At 41.0% G+C, this 21602-nt stretch overlaps 1 protein-coding gene across 1 annotated transcript; it reads left to right on the top strand.

The window, feature by feature from the left end:
• The first annotated feature begins 897 nt into the window (after positions 1-897).
• AKAP10 (A-kinase anchoring protein 10) lies at positions 898-21310 on the top strand. The gene is made up of 15 exons (XM_059829143.1): positions 898-931; positions 5004-5051; positions 7338-7520; positions 7840-8394; positions 9856-9954; positions 10406-10490; positions 10849-10972; positions 11849-11985; positions 13098-13242; positions 13991-14164; positions 16299-16408; positions 17293-17375; positions 17963-18015; positions 18657-18752; positions 19881-21310. Exons 1-15 carry the CDS (start codon positions 910-912, stop codon positions 19884-19886), a joined length of 1920 nt encoding a protein of 639 aa, XP_059685126.1. The 5' UTR covers positions 898-909; the 3' UTR covers positions 19887-21310.
• Positions 21311-21602: the final 292 nt, after the last annotated feature.

A 21602-nucleotide genomic window follows, 5' to 3' on the forward strand; every position in this document is an offset into this window, starting at 1 on the left:
GCTTTTCTGGTAACGCTGCATCAATAACCGGGTAGTTTGCGACGGAATGAGAGAGCTGCAGGAAGCCCTGCCACATCTCTGGCACCGCACGGATGTCCCAACCGGTGCCACCGCGGCCCTCATGCACGGGGGGGATGGCCTTGTGCCTTTAGGGACCAGGGCCTTGCTCGGATGGGGACCCGCGGCTTGTGGCTGCCGCCATTGGGACTGCAAAGACCCCACACCGGTGCTGGGACTGACGCGGGGCCTGTCGGGCTGCCCCGTCTCCTCTGCCCCAGCCCCCGGGGCCGAAGGGGCCATTTTGGGCCCACGACGTCTGAGAGGCCTCCAGGGTGCTCCGCACAGCACCTCGGCTCTCGCCGGCCCTGCCGTGCCGCTGCCTCCGGTCCCTCGCTCGCTGTCGCCTGCCCTCAGGGCAGGCTGCCACCCTTCGCCCACGGGACGTGCCCAAATTGCCGGAGCGTCCCCAAAACACCGCCTCCAGGCCCTCCTGCCCTCATCTAAGGTGGCCGACCGTGCCTCACTCCGCCCGGTGCCCTAGCCCTGATCAAAGACGGCCGCCCCTTCCCCGTGGACGCCCCTGAGCTTCTTGCCCTCATCCAAGATGGCCGCCCAGACTCGCGGATTGGCTGGTCTGCCCGACGCCGGGGCGGCCATGTTGAGTGAGGCGGGGGCCGCGGCCGCATCCCGTCATACTTGGCGCGCCGCCGGCTGCCCGGAAGAGGGAGCGGGGCGGTTGTTGACAACATGGCGGCCGCTGGCGCCTCCGCGGGAGGAAGAGGCGGAGGGAGAGGAGGCGGCGGGCGGAGGAAGGAGTCTCATTCATAGGGAGCCCGGCTCGCTGCCCTCGCCCCCTCCCTCCCCTTCTTCCCCCCTCCCCAGCGGCCGCCTCGCCCCCTCCCTGGCACCATGTCCTTCTTCAGGCGGAAAGGTAGGGGGGCGGCGGGCGGGAGGCCCGGGGCTGAGGGGCGGCTGCCGGCCTCGTCCCCCGCACGGCTGCTGGGCCCCGGCCCTGCCCCTCCGGGGACGGCGACTGGGCCCCGAGAGGAAGCTCGGCCCCTGAGGAGCGGGCTCCCCGCAAATGACGGTCAGTCCCGGCCCCTCCCGGCCTCGGCGGCGGGGCCCTTTTCCTCCCTCAGGGTTCGGGGAGGAGGTCGGGGGGGCCGGGGCCCTGCGGGGATCGCCGCTGCGGGGCCCCGGGGTGTCGGCCGCCGTCTGCCTGCCTGCCGGGGCTCTCGCGGTGGCCCCGGGCAGCCCCAGCTGCGGGCGGTGGTGCACGCCGGGCTGCAGGCTCCGCGCTTCCCGGGGCGGCTCTGGGAGCGGCTCCGGCTGCCGCGCTCGCACGGCTTTCCAGCCTTCTGTACGGGGGGAATAAGCTTAGCAATTCTGAAACAGGTGACTGGTGCGGGGAGGTGGGCTGGTATAAAATGCCTCATACCGCATGCAATTTTTGAGCCTCTTTAACTGTTTACAGAATATTTTTTTCACAATGCTGGTATACGTGGTTTTGTCACAATATAATAGGCTAAGTACGTTACAGCAGTAGCCAAAAACCCTAATTGAAAAAGGGACCTCATCGTACTGAGCTCTTCATAAAAGCCAAAGGAGTCATTGACAATTTATTTTGTAATATGTTTGTTGATGTTATGGAGCACAAGCTAAGATTTGAAATTTAGGACTCCTGAAATATTTATTATATTCCTATAGCACAAGTGGTGGATATAGTTTATATGTTCTTTGGGAGTGAAACGTTTTGAAGGCACTTGTGCTACAGCTTGTGATGAAATGTGATGCAGTGCACTTTCAATCTGCACAATGTGTGGTTTGAGTGGTTTTTGTTGAAAGTGGCACCTTTTAGGAAGGGCCTCTTGGGAAAGTAGTTCTGTTATCTTGTAATGCTGTAGTTCAAGCAATACGACCATTGCTCTTCCAGCAGCAGCTGATAGAACGCTCTCCTAAAGCATTTCTCCATTACTAAAGCCCAAAGTGTACATCTTGGGAGGCAAGACTGTAAGTTAAGAGGAAAGAACGTATTATCTGAGACTATGTTTTTGCTCTTGACTGACACGTCCTGTCGTAAGCTTGCTCAGCCAAAGTAACAGCATCGAAAATTTCATTCTTTGTGGAGGTTAGTGCAGTAGTCCTGAAGGAAATTAGTTTAAACTCATTCTGTTCATATTAGTAGTTCTGGGGACTTTTGAAGTCTACTGAAGGTTTTGCAAGTGCCATAATCCTTTTTGGGGTGTTTACATACTAATGTTGAGCTGCAGAATAAAACTTTCATACTGCTCAAAACCAGGTTCTGCTGCTTCATTGATAAAGAGAATTGTGGAGCTGATGTTCCATCCTGATGCCTAATCATAGGAACAACGTAAGCTTTGGTGAAAACTTTCTCAGGGAGAAAGTAATGAAATGGCTAATTGAGTATCTGTTTGTGTTACTTTGATTAAAGGATCTTTGGTCAGAGAAGCACAGTCAGAACTAAATGCCCAAGAGAGGTGCTGTTAAGGAGAGGAGAGATGTAAGCTTTCATCTGGTTTGTACATAAAATAATACTGGTTTGCATTTCTCCATTTTAGATACTGGCTTTTAGAGATGATCTTAAACTGCAGCTGGGAGAAAAGCAACAAATTAAGGCTTGTGACAAAACTCTGTAGACTAGACACATGCAGTCCAAAACCATATAAAAGCATCAGTGTTCTTGGGTTGAGTTATTGTTGTTTAAGAGGGTATCGCGTTGGGTAAAAATTAAACCTTTTTTTTAAATTAAATCATAGCAAGGATCATAAAATTACTAATGTAGAAAAATCAAAAAACAATAGTGAAATGTTTTTTTAGCATGGGCCTTAAAATAAAGGTCTAGAAGACTGAGGGTGGATAATGGGTTGAGAAATTAAACTATAACAGTTGAACCAGCAGCCGGGTGCTTGAGGGCAGATTACAAAATTGTTATCAATGAAACAGCCAGACGACATGCTCATTCACTAGGGGTATCTTGGAAATAATGTACGCAGTCCTACTAGTTGACTGACCTCTGAAGTTTTATATTGATTTTTGTACATACGTGAACAGTTAAGGTTTGTTCATTCTTCTGTATTTCAAGATGTGAATTAAAATTCTCAAATGTCACGCGTCCGGCTTGTGTCGGTTTGATGCGTTACTCCTTTGTGAATGGGGTTTGCTACTGAAAGTTCTCACAATCTCTTAGTCCTTGGTCATCAAGTACCACAGTTATCTCTCTGGCTTCACACAGACACCAAGTGATATCTGTTTCTTTGAGGAAAGTGAAAGTAAATTCCTTTAGTGAAACTTCACTCTCTAAAATTTGATCTTGTCACGTATAGGAGTTTTCTTTTGTCCTCTGCTATTAACTACTTCATTTTGTTCTGCTTGAAGCTGATGGGGACAAAAGAAGCTTGTGTATAAAGAGGTTGGGAACATGAACCAGGAGTTTGTATTGCCAGTAGTAAGTAGGTAATTAGACAGAGAGGAACTGAGTAGTTGATAAGAAGGAACAGATGTATTTAAACTGAAAACAGGCTTATGGAGGACTCTTCTGTTGAAACTCAGGAATCATTGCTGATAGGATTTGGTTTGATGAAATCAACTATTGGAATAATTTTGGAAAGATAAAGGTTCGTAATACTGTATAGAGGTTGCCTCATCCCCATCGTACCTCAGTGTTACTTCAGACATGCAGATTTTTTTTCAGTGATTTTTTTTTTTCTCCTGCATCTCAGCATGCCCCCAGTTATGTAAAAGCTGGTTATTCTCACTGTTCACAGCTGCATCTGGCTGCAAGAGTTCAGTTTTAAAAGAATGTAGCTCTCTTAACGGAGGCTTAAACCTCTCTGTCAGAGAGAGAATGTGCTAGCTGCTAGCTTAAATCTTAAACGCCGAGTTGCCAGTTTGCAGACCCACAACGATTTTACTTCTCGCAGCGAAGGCTGGCAGCACGGCAGTGCTGCAGCTGCCACCGTGCAGGGCAATTATGTAACCAGAGATTGAAGTTTCCCTTTAAAATATTTAAAATACTTAAGGTCAGACTAGGAAGGGTTTTTTTTTTAATCTGCTCCTGTTTTGTGATGTAAGTGTTTGATTGTGCTGGCTTATGATTTGTGGTTAGGTTTGGAAGGATCCACAATCGGTGTTCAAAGATGACCTATTTGTAGTAATAATCCCAGCCTGGAGCAGCCGGAGGTTTCTCTAGTAGATCATGTTCTTCAGTATCACCACATAATTTGTTTCTCATGCCATCCTGTTTATGTACTCTTTCAGTTTCTTTATTTTTGTTTTAAACAGATCTCCTCATTCGCTTCCTTTAAAAAAAGGGGAAAAAAAATTGCTCTCCATCACAACTTTTTTAACTATTATCTTCCCATCAGTGGCTTGCCATAGGCTGGATGGTAGTTAAGCAGTATTATTTGTGAGAGAATTAACTATTTGCAGTGTGTTTCCAGAACATTTCTGTGGTATCCATCATGACTGAGGAGTTGTAGGCTGGCTCTGGCTTCGTGGGGCTGGTTCCACATACATCTCTCTGGCTGTGTGTGTTGTATTGCTCTTCCTGTAATACGAGGGAGATGTTTTTAAGGTGTATCATTTCTAGTTCATAGAGAGCATCTGCCAGTGCCCTACACTTAAAACACATCTATCCCATTCTTTCCAGTTAATGCTATTTATTAAAGTAACCTTGAATGTGGCCTTGCTTTAATCGTATAGACAGCAAGCATCTTTCTCAGTGTTAATTTTAACATACTGTATTTCATTAAACTTAATTCACAGATGGTAAGGTTTTCCTTTTGAAAATAAACCAACACAAAAGCACTGCAAGCCTGTCAGTTACTAGATGTGCAGATTTAAATACGAGAGATTAGTTTTAACAAAATGATAGTTTACATCTGCCTTTGATACTTGCTGAAGTTGGGAATTTTATGTCCATTCTCTGGTAAATGCCATTAGTCACCCAAAATAGCATTAATATTTTCCTTTGTATTTTACAGTGAAAGGCAAAGAACAAGAAAAGACCACAGATGTGAAAGCAATTAGAAGTAAGATCAATATTTATTTTATCTGTAAATTCAGATATCTAATATAATTTGCTGCTTTTAACCAGTGGAATTTCCTTATGATGGAGCGCAGATGTGACCTATCCTTTAAAAACAAAACAAACTCAAAACTTAATTCTGTTTCTGAGTATTTATAGTAACTAATCTTTCCTAGTCATCTTGCTGAATCTGTAAGTATAGAAGGTTATTAATTATGTCAGACATGAGCTTTAGTTCAAAGTGATCATGCAATTCAGTCACCTTGCAAATAGAGTTATTCCTTATCTACAATGAATTGCTTCTGAAGTTTCTTATATGCAGCATACTTTGCAGTTTGAAAATGCAGCTTAACTGTGTCTAATTTGCAAAAGAGACTGCCGGTGTCTGATTTAACTTTGACTGACGTGGTGTGTGAGACTGAAGATCTGAGTCTTGGTCAGAGTGAATAGCTATTTTAATGCTGCTCCATGTGATACAGAAATCTTGCTGCTAAATCTGTTGGAAGAGAAAAAAATATTGATGGGAAGGAAGTTTATAACCATGGGAAAACAAGATCATTTATCCTGTCAGTTTTTATTGCAGTATTAAATGGAGATGAGGTAATTTGTGTGAATCTGATCTGTTACTTTTATATCCTTAGACAGAATCCTGTTTCTGTACTTGTTAATGTGTTATCTGGATATCAAAAGAAAATTAAAGGCTTTTTTCACCTCGGTGGTCTGTCTTTCGAATCAAACATAGGGAACAGTAAGTTGCATCCATTTAATAGCACACCCTGTGATTTCAGTGCAACTACAATCTCCGATGACTAGCTGAAAGAGTTTACCAGGAAAATGCTACAGTATGGTCACCCTGTAAATAAAAATAAATTTTCAAATTTACTGTATTCCACATTGTGAGCTGCTCCAGTTTGGCAAGCAGCTGCTCCATATGATGTTAGGTTAGTGATGTAGTACTATCTGGAGGTTTTGGAACAGTTTTTTTATCCTTAGATTAAGTAGAACAATTTTGCCTCAAACGTTCATAATATAAAATTAAATTTTAATCTAATTCACAAAAGTCTAAACCATTATGAGGAGTGTGGCTCTGGTTCTACACGAGTAGCCTCCAGCAAGTTTTCCACGGTTACTGTCATCAGCCAAGCTACTGGGTGCCACCCGTTGGCCTGGAAAAATACGTGTTTTCTCCATTATTGCTGGTATTAAATACCAAAGCTTTCTAAGAGGGGGCAAGCGGTGTCTTGGTACCAAACACTGCAACTGGAGAAATACTTTGCAATAGCTTAAACATTTTAACTCTCCTATACCGTTGCTTCTAAGGTATCTGTTGCCATGACGTGCAAGTGTGAAATTGTCAACTTGTGTCATAAAATTGTGAATAAAAATGAAGTTATGCAGTATGAAAGTCATCAAACCCAAGTTGCTTGACACCTTGATGAAACACATTGTTAGGAAGTGGTGTACTGAGATAGCAAGTCAGATGACACACTTTATTTTTAAGAGTCAGAGGTGTAAGATGTCCTTGCATGACATACTAATCAAATGCAATTTCCTGAGAGCTTTTGAAACTGCTATGAGCGTGTTTTGTGTTTTTCAGTTTTTCATCAATTAACAATTAGTTGATGCTTTTTCACTGGCAGAGTTTTGTGTGAGGAAGTTCTTTTTTGTTCTTTTGGTCTCAAATAGCCAGCCATGTTCTAAAACATCTAGAGGAGGTTAAGGCTTATAACCTGGGTTTCATCAGACATATTTCCTTATTGCTTTTTTCTCTTAAAACCAAGTAGAGGCAAAGAAGATATTTTTGAAAAACAGTCTTGGTAAAACTCATAGATAGCTTTGTAGTTCAGGATTTTGTAACACATTTTAGCCTTCAAAAAGGTATGGAAATGAATTGGCAAGAACATTGCAACTAAACTATATTGTTGACAAAGTATTAAGCTGTTACAATAGTGGTTATGAAGGAAGCAGGAAGACTCAGGAATAATATTTCATGTGTAAACTTAGACTTGGTGTCATTTGATTAGCTACTGAATAAGGAAAATACAGGTGGGTGGGTACCACTGATCTATTGGAAGTGAGTTTATTCTTGCTATAATAAAACTTATTTATTTCTGTGGTCTTTACTCTTATCAGACCCTTGATCAAAGACAACACACAGTGGTACAAGGAGATTTTTAATAAGATTGACACTTGCAAAATCTCTGGCATATCTTGGAGTGCTTAGCATTGGATACTGCTTACAAGAGGTCTGGGGATCCTTGTCTTTTAATCATTCCTGTCTTGATTCCAGCTGCAATACCAGTACATTCCCCTCAAAGAAGCACTAGAAATCATGCCTTGCTGGAGGCTGCAGGACCAAGCCATGTGGCAATTAATGCCATCTCTGCCAACATGGACTCTTTCTCTAGCAGTCGGACAGCTGCCCTTAAGAAGCAGCCAAGTCACATGGAAGCTGCTCATTTTGGAGACTTAGGTAAGGCTTCGTCAGCTCTATAATAATGTCGATTTCTTTTTATTCTATTTATATTACTGGTATGGTCACCATCCTTTGGTTTTCAGGCAGGTAGATTAGGTAATTAAAAAATTTGACTGCTGTTACAATAGCATCTGTGTTACCCTAGAAGGGTTTTGAACAGGGACAGTACATTTATTTGTTAAAAGAGGTTCCTTACTTTATGTACCACCGTTACGTTGGAATCTTCTCTTCACCAGTTGTGTTGCAGGATATCTTTGTGTCGAATACCCATGTCTGTAGTACAATATGGAGTCATTCCCTTGATATTTTTCTTTAGGCAGATCGTGTCTGAATTATCAGGCTCAAGAGACCAAATCAAGCCTTTCAAAGACCCTTGAACAAGTTCTGCAGGACAATGTAGCCCTCCCTTATTTTATCCAGTTTATGGAACTGCGTAGAATGGAACACTTGGTTAAGTTTTGGTTAGAGGCTGAAAGCTTCCACTCCACAACATGGTCCCGTATAAGAGCACATAGCCTGAACACAGTTAAGCAGAGTTCGTTGGCAGAGCCAGTGTCACCCTCGAAACAGCAGGAAATTGCATCGTCTTCTCCAACTGGATTGCTTGAGGAGAGACTGGAGGATTTGAGCACAGTCTGTCTGCTCAGGACCAAGCCAGTGGCTTCAGACAAGAACGACAGAACTAGCAACAGCCAGAACCACGTGCTCTCAGGTCAGGAGAGCGATAATACCAGTGTTCTTTGCCTAAGAAAATCTGAGACAGGGACCCGTTCTGTTCCAGCTGATCAGCAAGAATCTTCCAAGCTTACGGTATCAAACAGAAACAGCCCCTCCTCTGCACTAAAAGACTTGTCAGGAAAACTAATGAAAAGTAAGTGCCATGTGTTCCCTTTCTTTAGAAAGGTGGGGAGATGGGGAACATACCAGCTGCTGCTTGCTTTGTACGGTGAGCTGTTCTCGTGTTTTCTTAGTAAGCACGATATGATGTTGCGAGGAGGAAAACAATTTTGTGTATCAGTGATGTAACTTGCTGTATAAGCTAATGGTCAATTTGAGCTATGTATTGTTTGACTGTCTGGTTGTTTAAAAATAAATATGCTGCCGAAGAGACTTCAAAATCATTATGTACTCTAATAAGCTTAGGTTACTTCTGTTCCTACATGTGTAATATTAAGAAATGAAGATGAACATTGCAATGTCCTGTTCTTCCCTCACCAATCCCACCACCAACTTAATTGCAGAAAATATGGATGATGGGGCTGAGAATTGATAGTTAACTTTCCATAGAAGGTAAATATCCTGTATCATGTAAAATGACATAAGTAATGGTTACAAGAGACTTGTAGAGATATTTGTGTGCAATGTACTGGTTTTGTTCTTGGATTTATTTGGTAGAGTTCCTGCCCTTGTAAATGATTTGTTCTCATTTGGAATCTACCTCTTTAGAGGCTACTGGAAATAAGGATGAAATTAAAAATATTTACTTTTGGTAGTAAGCTACATGCACAGTAACCTGTTTCTCTACTTTGCATCTACTCAGTCCTCCCTCATTGGTGCAAGTCTACAGACAAAAAGGAAACACTCCTTTCTTCATATTGGTTCCTTTTATTTGCCCAGCTGTTTCCTTATGTTGCATCCCTTTCTCTTGCTGTTTGTCTCTCTCATATAGTTACTTACCATGTACCTCCACAATACATAACCTCAGCCCCAAAGTATCTTAAACACAATGATATTTTAGTTATGAAAAGCACCTCTGCTTTCTGATGTCCCAAAAGAATTTGAAAGGACTAGGTCCTTTTTGAGAAACCTGAAAAGTCTGGGGTATCATTTTCTTCTCTTTCTTCCAGAGCATTGTCCCAGCTCTCCCTTGATGACATGTAAAGCATACCTCTTGTTCTGAGGCATCCCATTTTAATATTTTTTTCTTTTAGTTCCTTTATAATGCAAGCGTTTTATGCTCTATAACGAGAGCTAGACATTGGGAACTTCACTGCAGTTCTTGCTGCAAAGGTGTTACTTCTGGGACTAAGGTGTGCAGCTGAGGAAGAGGGTGCTGTCTTGTCTGGTGGTAGGGAATTCAGAGCTACATTGCTTTATTCCATCTCACTGGTCGGTCCATGCTGGGCTTATTGTGACCTGGCTAGAGATAACACAGTCACCGTAGCTTGTCCTAGCAAAGTATCGAGCAGTGGACTGAAAGCTTCACAGGAAGGAAACTTGTTGCTGACAGTTAGACACTTGCTTTTCTGAAGAGCAGTCGTTTGTTATTCGCTCCTTTTTTTAGACTTATGCCAAGGAATTCAAAGTTTGATTCTGTATTTCTTCTTTGTAGGTATAGAACGGGATGCAGTTAGTACTTTTACCAAATACATTTCTCCAGATGCTGCTAAACCAATACCTATTACAGAAGCAATGAGAAATGACATAGTTGGTAAGAATGTATATTGCCTACTCATTTCGGAGCTTCCTCCTTTCCTATAAAAATGTATCTTTAATACCACACACACTCATACTTCTTTTTATTTTCATGAATTTTAAAGTCAGTTGTAAAAAGGTAGTAGATCACATTACAAGTATCAGTGGATCTGACCTTTCAGTAGTGCTGTGCAATATCCCCAGAAGAACTTTCAGAGACTTTGCTTAAATTAGTGAAAGAATTCCTGGTGGTTATGGAGGGAACCCAGATTTGAGTCTCAATCAAATATTTTAGCCGTAATATTATCATTCAGCTATCTGCAGTACCTTAAAAGCTCTTTTTGCACAGTCAGAACGAGCTGATTCTAGTGGGTTTGAACCGCGATTTTCATTAACTAGTCATCATTTATGTCCTTCAGCTTAATCAGCCAAATGCACGTTAAAATTAACTTGGTCTTTCTTTGCAGCAAAGATTTGTGGCGAAGATGGACAAGTGGATCCTAACTGTTTCGTTACAGCACAGTCAATAGTGTTTAATGCAATGGAACAAGAGTAAGTTGCTTGAACGGTTTGGCTTCTTGTGTCTGTTGTCCTTTTGCAAAAGGTGGTTCCGTTAAAAATGTTTATGGAGGTATAGCCATATAATCACTTTTTTGCGCAGTCTTCTGTATTTTAAACTGCTCAGACCTCTCCCTCAAATCCATTCTTGTGATCACTTGCTGAAGTTGTACGTGCATGCTGTTACTACATTCTTTATCTTTCTTCTGTCATTTGTAAATCTGCACCGTTTCTTGCTTGTTTTGCTTTTATCCAACTAAAAGTGTAAGGCTTCTGGGGCAAGAACTAATTGATTCATAAGGTGCCTTGAATGCTGTAGACCCTTAATAACTAATTGTTATTCTGTGTGCAGGCACTTTAGTGAATTTTTGCGAAGTCATCATTTCTGTAAATATCAGATTGAAGTGCTGACTAGTGGGACTGTTTATCTGGCTGACATACTTTTCTGTGAATCAGCCCTGTTCTATTTCTCTGAGGTGAGTGTTAGGTTTTGGGTTTGGTTTTTTTATTATTCCTTTCTATCAGATGGAGAAAACTATTAATCCCTTGATGGCTCTAATAAATACACTTTTAAATACAACCACAAAGATGAGGTGTATCTTTTTCTGGGAGAAAATGCATTAAACTCTTTCCTGCCCATGTGTAGAACTATTTCAAGTGTTCAAACCTGTACACCATATTGTAGAATGAGTATTCATGCATATCTTCTCCAGTTAGTGCTTCTAAGTGTCTCTTTGCTTTGCAGAAGCTTTGATGTAGTTGCCTTAATCTTGCCAAATGAAGTAGTGACTTTGAAAGCCTTAAGCGTTCTTACAGATAACAAATAGTTCACTAGCTTTACATAGAGAGGATACCAGTTTGGAAAGTGGTAGGTTAAATATATGATTTTACAGTTGTGGGGCCCTGTACCTTTAGGGAATCATCTGTTAGTAGTAAAATACTTGTCCTGATAGTCTGACAAGAACAAACCAGTGTAGTTTGAAGCAGCAAGCTGGGAGGCTGAGACAATATGCTGAGTTCAGCGTAAGCTAGGCATAGCATGAAAATAGCATTTCCTGTGTCTTTAGTGTGATACAAATAAATACTTGTTTGGAAACTCGATGTGAAAATCAGTACGGAAAAGAAATGTCACAAGTTCCTTTTTAAAAAAAAAAAACCACAAACTAAATCTGTCTGCAACAGTGTATCTGAAGATTCAGAATATTTATATGCCCTGGTGACAATTTTGCATCATTAATACATGGTCTATGTTTCTTGTTTTAAATGAGAAGCAGCAGGTTTGTCTGTGCGTATTAAAAGTTTCTTGCTAAAACTTCTTTAATTTCTCCTCTTTTTTTTAATTTCCCTTCCAGTACATGGAGAAGGAAGATGCAGTTAACGTGTTGCAGTTCTGGTTGGCAGCAGATAACTTCCAGTCTCAACTTGCTGCCAAAAAAGGCCAGTATGATGGGCAAGAAGCACAGAATGATGCCATGATTTTATATGACAAGTGAGGGAGTTCAACAATTATTTGTTTCTGAAGGTCTAATTTTGTGCTTGTAGTTTTGTGTTGCACCATGCAAAGGGAACTTCTAATTTTCAAACTAACTGTGCAGTCTTGCGCTTTTATGCTGAAATGCATTTTATTAAGGTGGCCTTTGGTGTGTATACACACAAGAACTTTTAAAATCATTCTTTATACCTGAGGAGAAAATCCTTATAAGGACTCCCTTTTTAAACACAACTCAGCATTTTCAGGACTTGATTGCTTGAGTTAATGTCTGGTCGTGAAATATCAAAGCCGATTGGTTGCCATTTGAAAATGTAAGGGATTTAAACCTAATAGCAGATGCATCACTGTAGAAAAACTTTAAGGTTCAGATACTGTTACCCATTTATAGTAGGCTGTAGGAGCTGTTATCACACATAGTAAAGGCCAAATAGTGCTTGTTCTTAGTATTTCAAAATATTTTCCTTTTTTTAAGGAAGCGAGCAGATCCCTTTCCATATCAGACTTTCCTCTCACTCTCAGTAGTGTAACTCTTTTTTCCTTTATTTTGTGCTTCACCTTAGCAATAATGCAACTGGAAGATGGACATGAAAACTGCTTCCAGAAAAAGTTTGTTCTTAAGCTTAAACGTGAGACTCATTGCCACAAGATTGTTGAGTTATTGCCCTAGTAGGAAATAATAATTGGAGAGCAAGCAAACAATTCGCTCTGACTTTTATCAGTTATCCCCCCACTTCATCGACAAACTCAGTTTTCGATGATGCCATTAGTAGAGCAGGTGCCGCTTGAGAGTTCCGGGTGTTTCTTGCTTCATTCCTGCTTCCCTGCTACAAAGCTGTGTGCGTTAAGATTCTGCTCATCGGTAGTCACACGGTGCTCTGTTTCTTCTATCTGTATCTTCAGGGCAAGGCTTTATCAAAAGTATTTCTGATAATTGGGGATTTTTTCCCCCTGTACTTTGCGAGGGTCACTTTTATGTACGGTTTTGAAGCCAACGCTTTCTCATGGCTGCAGCGTGGTTAATGGTCTTCAGTGGAAAGGGTGGGTACTGACCACCTGCAAAGTTTTGCAAATCCTTCTGTGTTGTCGTCTTCCCCTGTCCGGTGCTGCAGGTACTTCTCCCTTCAAGCCACGCATCCTCTTGGGTTTGATGACTCGGTGAGGTTAGAGATTGAATCCAACATCTGCAGGGAAGGTGGTCCTCTCCCCAACTGTTTCACTACTCCCTTACGGCAGGCGTGGACTACCATGGAGACGGTGAGATACCTTCTTCAGAACGGTTTTGACAGTTAGTAAAGATGATGTGGAGATTCTGCTACGTGTCAAGTGTCCCCTTCAGCATTTCTGATTGTCTTGTTCTTTTACTGACTTCCTGTTTACCTGGATAACAGAGCAGCTTTAGTAAAATTTGCTAGACTATTTTCCCCAGCCTGATTTGAAAAGATACCACCCACTGGCTTCTGTTAATTCTCTGTGAAATGTTTGTCTTGGGTGATTATTGCATTTTAATGGAAGTAACAGAATTTCCTCCCATGTGAATTGCTATCAACAGCTTATTATATATCTTTAGAAAATTGTCCTTCCTGCTAGTAGCAGTTGTTTGCAAGTCTAATACCAGTGGTGTGGCTAATAATGTAACGGTGGGATACCTGGATACTAGAGATTAATGATTTGATTCTGGAGCTGCTGCTTATTTTTGAACAGCATAGCAAAATAACTGTAAGCCTGTTGAGTTGTCAGGCCTTCCTAGAGAACAAAAAAAAAACCCCTGAACTTACTGGAGGATTTGGTTAATACATTGTTATTTTTGTTCATTTTGCAGTAGGATTCAAACTTAAAGCACTGCAGTCCCTAATCCGAAACAATTCCATGTGTGGACACTTTTACTTGTGTACCATCTACACAAAGACTGAGATGTTTGTGTGTCCCTTCTGCTCTGCTAATGATCTACATTAGTTGTGCAGACCAGCCTTGATTAAAGAGGACTCCTCCTTCTGTCTCTCAGGTTTTTTTACCTGGTTTCTTGTCCAGCAACCTTTACTACAAATACTTGAACGATCTCATCCATTCAGTACGAGGAGATGAATTTCCAGGAGGCAATATTGCACTGAGTATTCATGGCCCTGGTAGCTCTCCCGATAGTGATTCTATAGGGGGCCCGGATGGCTCTGCTTCCCAGGTATGAGTTTCATGGTTTGATTCTGTTGCAGGAAATGATGCAATCGCTTTTCTGTATCAATATCAAAATTCCTACACTGCAAGGAAACATCTTGTAATTTGAAGCTTCCCATTTCACTTTAAAGCCTGTGTTATATTAGGACATGTTTAGTCTACCTGCTGCTAAGGTCAAACAAACAGTATTGGCATGGAAGGGTATCTATGATATTTGTTGTACCCAAAGTCTTGTGCTGCTAATATTCACTGAAGAATGTTTCGTAGTGCCATAACATTTAAGATTGCTTTTTATTAGAAATAACTTTTTTTGATCAATACCATAGTTAAAACTTTAGGCAAAAATTTGCACTTGTGAATACGCTATAGAATTTAAATACAAATATGCCAGTTTTATGTGCTCAGTGCCAGATCTTCTGTCCTGAAGAGTCCACTCAATTCTGGGGTTTAAGGCATCTATCTACTCACACATAGATCAATGACAGTTAATACCTGACGGGGTGGTGTTCACTAGTTTGTCTCAGCAGACTTTTCCCTACTATCATACTCAAGCTAGTTAGTCGTGCTGGTCTGATAGAAAATGGCCAGAGTCCTGACCTTTCCAAAAGAGAGCTCTGACACTTTACTATATTACCACCGAGATGCTCTGAGCTGGGGATGATACCTGAATTTTGTTTGCGTGTATATAGTTTGATGTAAAGCTGGGCATAAAAAAAAGTCCATTGCTGGTAAGGCGTTCTAATCGTTTGTGAAGCACGATTAGAGCTATGTGGCTGCTTCTTCGCTGTACTGTGTAGAAATGGGAGTGTGACTGGGCTCCTTCAGCTCTGTTACCCTTCCAAAGTCATTGAGAGATGTCTGCTGTGTATTTGCTTTGCACGGTGCCCTGGTTGCGGGCCAGCATCTTTCTTTTTTATTGCCTTTCATGATGCTGCTTTCTGAGCTGTATTGCCGTGTGGGCCTAGCCTCAGAAACGGGCAGCGGAGCTCGTTACACTCTGAAACCATCCCAATAACGTCAGAGATGTGTTTTTAACCAAGAGTTGTCTGTTCCAAAAATTCTAGCTCTGCTTAATTCAGATGTGAAAGAAGAGAGGATAAGCAGATTCTAGCTTATCTGTAACCAGGTCAGCTTGCAAACTGCAAGCCCAGCTGAGAGCAGAAAAGCTAAGCTAGAACTGCTTTTGCTGAATTGCTTTTATTGAATGCTGCAGTGCTACCATGGGTTTTAAATCCAGTATCTAGACCAACATTATTGATGTACTGTGTTTCAAGCAACTTGGAAGCTGCACTACCTGCTTGTAATATTTTTAAACCTCCTAATTTGCAAGGAGGGAATATTCCCCCCTAGTTGCAAAGTGGGGAATAAAATCTGTGTTCTTGAAATATCCTGCTGCTTGATAGTCTGAGCAGGAGAAACTGCTGGTAATTGGCTTGCTTGGACAATTTAGGAAATGAAGTGCTGCATTTTGTGGTGTGCATTCCTACTTAGCTGAATAGGAGAATCTCTGGATCTCTGCATATTTTTGCATAAAGAACAGCGCTTACGCAGAGCAGCAGGAAAGGCGTTTGCAAGGCAGCTGCCATAAACGTTTCTGTTCGGTGTTAAGGTGCTAATAGATTGCTGTGCATTTGTGCTCTCCCTGCTGTTGCTCTAACATTTCCTTGGCTTTTTTCATGATCTTATATAAATACTCCAGGCCAAAAGATAAATGTTTGTTCTCTGTGTATGGGGGAAGCATAGTGTGTTTGGGAATTGCTTACCAAGTGCATGAGAGGGATGAGTGAAGCTGCTGCAGCTTTTGAGGTAGTTCAGTGTTATGTACTCACAAACAAATAATTTGCATGCGCACACAGATCTGTTCGGTTGATAATGCTTAAACAGCAGTCCTTACACATACGTATGCTGATCTGTACATTGTGTCTTTGGCTCTGTTTGTAGAACTTTATCATCCTCTGTTTAAAAACAGTGTCATACTGAGTTAGGAATTCATCGCTGTGTAGATGCTCTCTAATTCTTTTATGCTTGCTTAGAGACTTTATGGAGGTTTATCTAAGTGTAAAAGCACTAAAATAGCAGTTTTGTTAAGAAGCTATTAGTTGTCTGCATTGGGCACTAATACTTAGAATTTTTATTTGTAGTCCAATGTCAAAAAGGCTAATGTTAAAATCCTGAAAAATTTTGATGAAGCAATAATTGTAGATGCTGCAAGTCTGGATCCAGAATCTTTATATCAACGAACATATGCAGGGTAAGGTTCATTCAGTGTATCTCATTCTTTCTAGTTACGTGTTTCACCTCTGTTTCATTTTTGCTGTGTCCTTCTGCATGGAGAGTACGCATAAATGCAAGATGTTGCAATCTTAGTACATGTCCTAATATTTGAAAGTAAATTTATTTCAATAGTGTGATTTAACACCAATGTCATAGTGAATGTTTCTCTGATCAGAATGGCAGCCAGAAAAATATTTCCAATTGTTTTTTCTCTTTCTCCAAGTTATTATTCCTCTTTTGACTCCAAAATACAGCTAAGTAGTTCCTATTTGGGGTTGGAACAGAAAAGAATAAGCTCAGGCGCCTTTGATATTGTAATATGCAACTTCCATTTCCCTCTACCCCCATGGTAGAGAAGGGCTTATACTTCATTTCTTTAGCAGATTGCACAGCTATTCTTCTGTTTCTTAAGTTGCTCTTTGTTATAAAGCTCTTCTGCTCTGTGGATCTCATACAGAAATTCTTTGTTTCTATAGCTACCTTGCTTTTCTATTGCATAGCAGTCTTCTGTCCTTTTAGGTACTGTAAACTGTTTGCTTTCTAATGACATGTTTTTGTGGTAGTGTGGAGCACTTGCTAGCACTGCCCGTTGATACTACATGATTGAGTCATTGAAGCATTTGCCTACTTCTAGTTTCTAGAAGAATTTTTAAGAAACACTTCAAATTCAGATACATGAGAAGAGCAGGAGATTTTTCCCAATGTATCAATTCTAGGTGGAAGAGGTGGTAATTGGTAAAATGCCAGTCTTCTGACACTAGAGTCTTTATTGTGGTGGCTTGTTTTCCTGACTGGTAGCTTTCCATAATGCCGAAGTTCTCTTGGTAACCTGTGTGGTTCTTTTACTCCTCCTCTCTTCAGGAAGATGACGTTTGGACGAGTCAGTGACCTGGGACAGTTTATCAGAGAATCTGAACCAGAGCCTGATGTCAAAAAATCAAAAGGTTTGCTTTCGTCTTCCTCTCCATTTCTGTAAACATCTGCAGAACTGCTCTTTTCCGTACTGCAGTCAAGATAAGCAAGATTCTTGACTCTTTCCGGATCTGTTTTAAGCCAAATAGAGATGCTTAGGGGATCCTTTACTGAGGCAAAACCCACCTCTGGCCCAGTTTCCTATCCAAATTCTGCTTTTCTGGTCCAGCTGGACTCCTGGGAGTATGAGCAGCCTGTGGGAGTTGGAGCTGTCGGTGGAACCTGGCAGGGATGAAAGCCGCTAGCAGCTGAGCTGATGATCAAACCTTCAAAGATTTGGTCTCGAGATGAAAAAGAACTTCAGCTCTCCACACACTTCCCACCCAGTGTGGGATCTGCTGTTAATGCTACGTTTCAGCTCTGGTAAAGAGGAATGGTTCGGGCCTGGTGTCTAATGAACCATGGCTCCATGTAATCCCTTGTCTTTCATGCCACTCTTCTGTGTTCTCTAAGGCCAGCAGTGCAAACCCTTCAGAAGGATGGAAGGAATTAGCTTTTACAGAGGTGTGCCACAGAGTTTGCTAATACACCGTGCTTGCTGTTTTTTTATCTCAACTAGGGTCCATGTTTTCACAAGCAATGAAGAAATGGGTTCAAGGAAACACAGATGAGGTGTGTCCTCTTTTTATGTTGTCCTTGTGACTGACTTTACAGTGTGTATTACAGAAATGAAGTATTGAAGTTCTTAACCCCGGCTGTTTCTCTGGGTATCTTTCTGATGCACCAACAAGAACTGTCAGACTCTGTGTGCTAAATATAATTTGATTGCATGCATGTGTGAAACTAGTTTGATTTTTGCCAGTGCTTGCTGGTTTAACTAATATAATGGTTAACTGTGTGCTTGCAGCCAAGGTTTTTCTTATTACGGTGTTGTAAGATATATCTACAAATAGGAGTGGAGATGCTGCTGTTCTTTGTTTTTTACTGTGAAGTGACCACTGTACATGGATTACAGGCTGCATTTTTCCCCCTTGGAGGGGCTTGGACAAGTCCCCAACAGATAAGTCTAAAAACTTCACTAACTGTCTTGGAAATTGCATCAAGCCGTAAATATTCACGGTAATTGAAGTTAATGCTGTACTCGGAAACTAGGTGCATTTCTGTCAAGGGAGGATACGTTTACTACAAGTCACTGAGTTGTGAAGGTTAACCGTGTCTTCAAGGTTGAGAGTGTGAATTATGCTGAGAGGACTGTATTTTTATTTTAAGAACTTGAAGCTATGTGTATTTTTGGGATGCTTTTTCTGTGGCAGGCTCAAGAAGAGATGGCTTGGAGAATAGCAAAGATGATAGTCAATGACGTTATGCAGCAGGCGCAATGTGAACAGCCTTCAGAGAAGGTTACGAAGGTAAGGGGGTGGAAAGGCTGCCTGTCTTTATCTGACTTAAGCCAGACTGTGGGAGGAGCAGAGCTCTTGCTTGCCTTCCTAGCGCATCTGAAACCCACGCTGGTAAATGTTCAAACTAGCAGAGCATGATATGAAAAAACAAAGGTTGGAAGTGTTTCAGCCTACGTATGATGTAGGAATTTCTTAACAGATACCTGTAGTGGTTCTCCTGAACAAAGACAAATTTAATGCTTGTACATTTTGAGTCTTTACAAACTGCCTTATTAGTTAAGAGTGATTTGTGTTGCAGGTTCAATACTGTAATTCCTTATTTGAGTTCACACTTGCTGTTCCACGTTAATGAGTGTTGTTACATTTGTCTGAAGTGTCAGTAAAACTCAACAGTTGGGAAGTTGTCTTGTTGGGTGCATTAATTTACACAGTGCTGTGTCTGCGCTGTTTAAAAAAGACACAGTAGCCTTGTCCATAGGCTGGTGGCTTAGTGTGTTATATTGTTGTTCAGTGACTTTGTTGTACAAGTCCACATGTTCTCTGTTTAAAAAAAAAAAAACCAAACAAACCATAAAACCCCCAAACAAACAAAAAACCCCACCTATTTCTGATGCAACAGTTAGATTTTGTGTGAAATAATGATGATAGCAGTTTACCAAGTTAGTGTCTGGTACTTCTGGCTTTCAGGCATCTGACTGTTTTAAAATTAACTTGCACTTTTTTAATTATTGAGGGTAAACATGTGCCAAGTCCAGTGATAAGACCCTAATGGATGGATCCATAGTTTCACTATGTGACTGTTTTCTTTTTAATAGAGCAGTTATATTTAAATGACTTGTATAATGATTTCACTTAATAGCTTGGCTGCAAATGATGTAATTCCAGTCTGGCTAGATGAAAAGGTCTCTCAGCACAGTGTTTAGAAATACCAAGTGGCTGCAGATGCTCTGGATTCAATTAAGCAAGTATGGTTACAGTAGTCAGAAGGTTGAGTGTGTTGCAGGATTAGGTTTTTTTCTCTCCCGAACACATAAGCATACCTGGCTTCAGCATTTTTAAACACATGTCTTTCTATTGAGCGATTGCCTTGTATGTTTTAGGATAAAATGAACTCTAATCCTGTTCTTCCTTTTCCAGCTATGATTTTAGAAATGCCAGAACAGGAAATCTGGATTTCCACTTCGAGAATGAGTGAACTTTCCCTTTTGGTGGATTCTTTAACACAGCCAATAAAAACAAAGCACTGTTGCTTCAACCACCGAAATCTCCCTCATTTATAAGGAAGAATTAAAAAGAAGCAATCCTGTACCTCCACTGTAGAGCGTGAAGAAACACTTTTTCCTGTTGTATGTGGCATTCACAATAAGGATGGTTTTTAAAGAGATGAAGATGCAGTTTACAAATGTGTCACTGAGAAACTGTGATCAACTTCACAAATACTTGACCCTGTCTCAAAAAGACTTTTAAGCAAAATATCTGGAATGGGACACGAGCCACAACAAAGAGGGGAAGGTTTTGCTGTAGTTTCTAGTTCTACTACTTGTAATTTTTAAACACATAATTGGAAAGGCCATGGGGCGTGTCCCCGACATTGGCCATTGGAGAAGTGAACCTGAAACAGTGAATTCATTGGCAGTGAATGACCTAAAAAGTTCTAAGTTTTATTTTTCCTTACTTGAAATAGATGCGTGTTCAACTGTAAGATAAATGTATTTTACTTCATAACTACATTAACTTTGAAGGCAGCGTAGAATGATCAGGAGGGAAGCCTGGACACTGTAACTCTTCCTTGTCGAGCTCTTACACCTGCATACACAAACCCCTGCTTCTGACACAGAGCAGACTCGAAAGCCAATCTTGCACTTGTGCAACCCTCTGCTCCCAAGCCACGGCTCCGAATGCAGCCCACGTTTTGAGGAGATTGTACCCTGTGGACTGCTCCATTTTCTTTCCTCTCCATCCTACGAGCAAGGAAAAAAGTAATTGCTGCCATTCTCCATAGCTTGTTGTCCTCCAACCAACATAGTATCTAATTCCAGATGTTTGGTTTACAAAGAAAAATAATTTTCAATGACCTCTGGCCTTCTCCCTGACATTGTCAAGACTTGCAAAACCTTAAGTAAAAAAGCCACTGTGTTACACAGCACCTCTCTTTTTTTTTTTTAAGTGAATTGATTTTGCAGGGTATCAAAAGTCCTCAGTGTCTCACCGTTATGTTACTGCTGCATTTTTAGTACACAACACTTCTGTTTTGGGTTTTTTTACTTTACTCTTATGATTGCTTTTTTCCTCAAACCTGTGCAAAAAAAAAAAAAATCACTTTGCAAAGAACTCAAATCATCTCCAATGTTCAGAATATCTTGATTGACTAGCAAGTGTTATTCTGTTGCAATATTCGATTGTATAGAGGCACACTGTATTGTCTATAAAAAAAGCAAAAAAGGCTGTGTATAGGTTTTTGGTACTATGTACCACCTCTTATTTCTCTCATGCCCAAGTATTCATGTACTTAAAACATACTATATTTAATTGTGTTTTGATTTAAAATATATAAATATTAAAATTTGTGTCAGTTTTCTGTTTTCATGGGATTTGACTTTACATGGTTAATTTTTTTTAAATGTGAGTCTTAGGGGGTTATAAAAGAAACCTCTGAACAGTTTGTTTTGTCCTTGCTACATTTGCATTCATTTCTTAATATTGAATGAAGGATGTTAATGGCAGTGTGGTGAAATAAGAATAATTTCTGTCTAAATACTAAATAAGAAGGTGTTTTAATCACAGGACATGTCAGAAGTTGGGCTGGGAAGCAGGTAGAAGGGGAAGGGCTTGGTCCAGTAGCACAGTATTGAACTACGC

The sequence above is a fragment of the Gavia stellata genome, chromosome 25, assembly GCF_030936135.1.
Source record: "Gavia stellata isolate bGavSte3 chromosome 25, bGavSte3.hap2, whole genome shotgun sequence".
Classification (NCBI taxonomy): domain Eukaryota; kingdom Metazoa; phylum Chordata; class Aves; order Gaviiformes; family Gaviidae; genus Gavia; species Gavia stellata.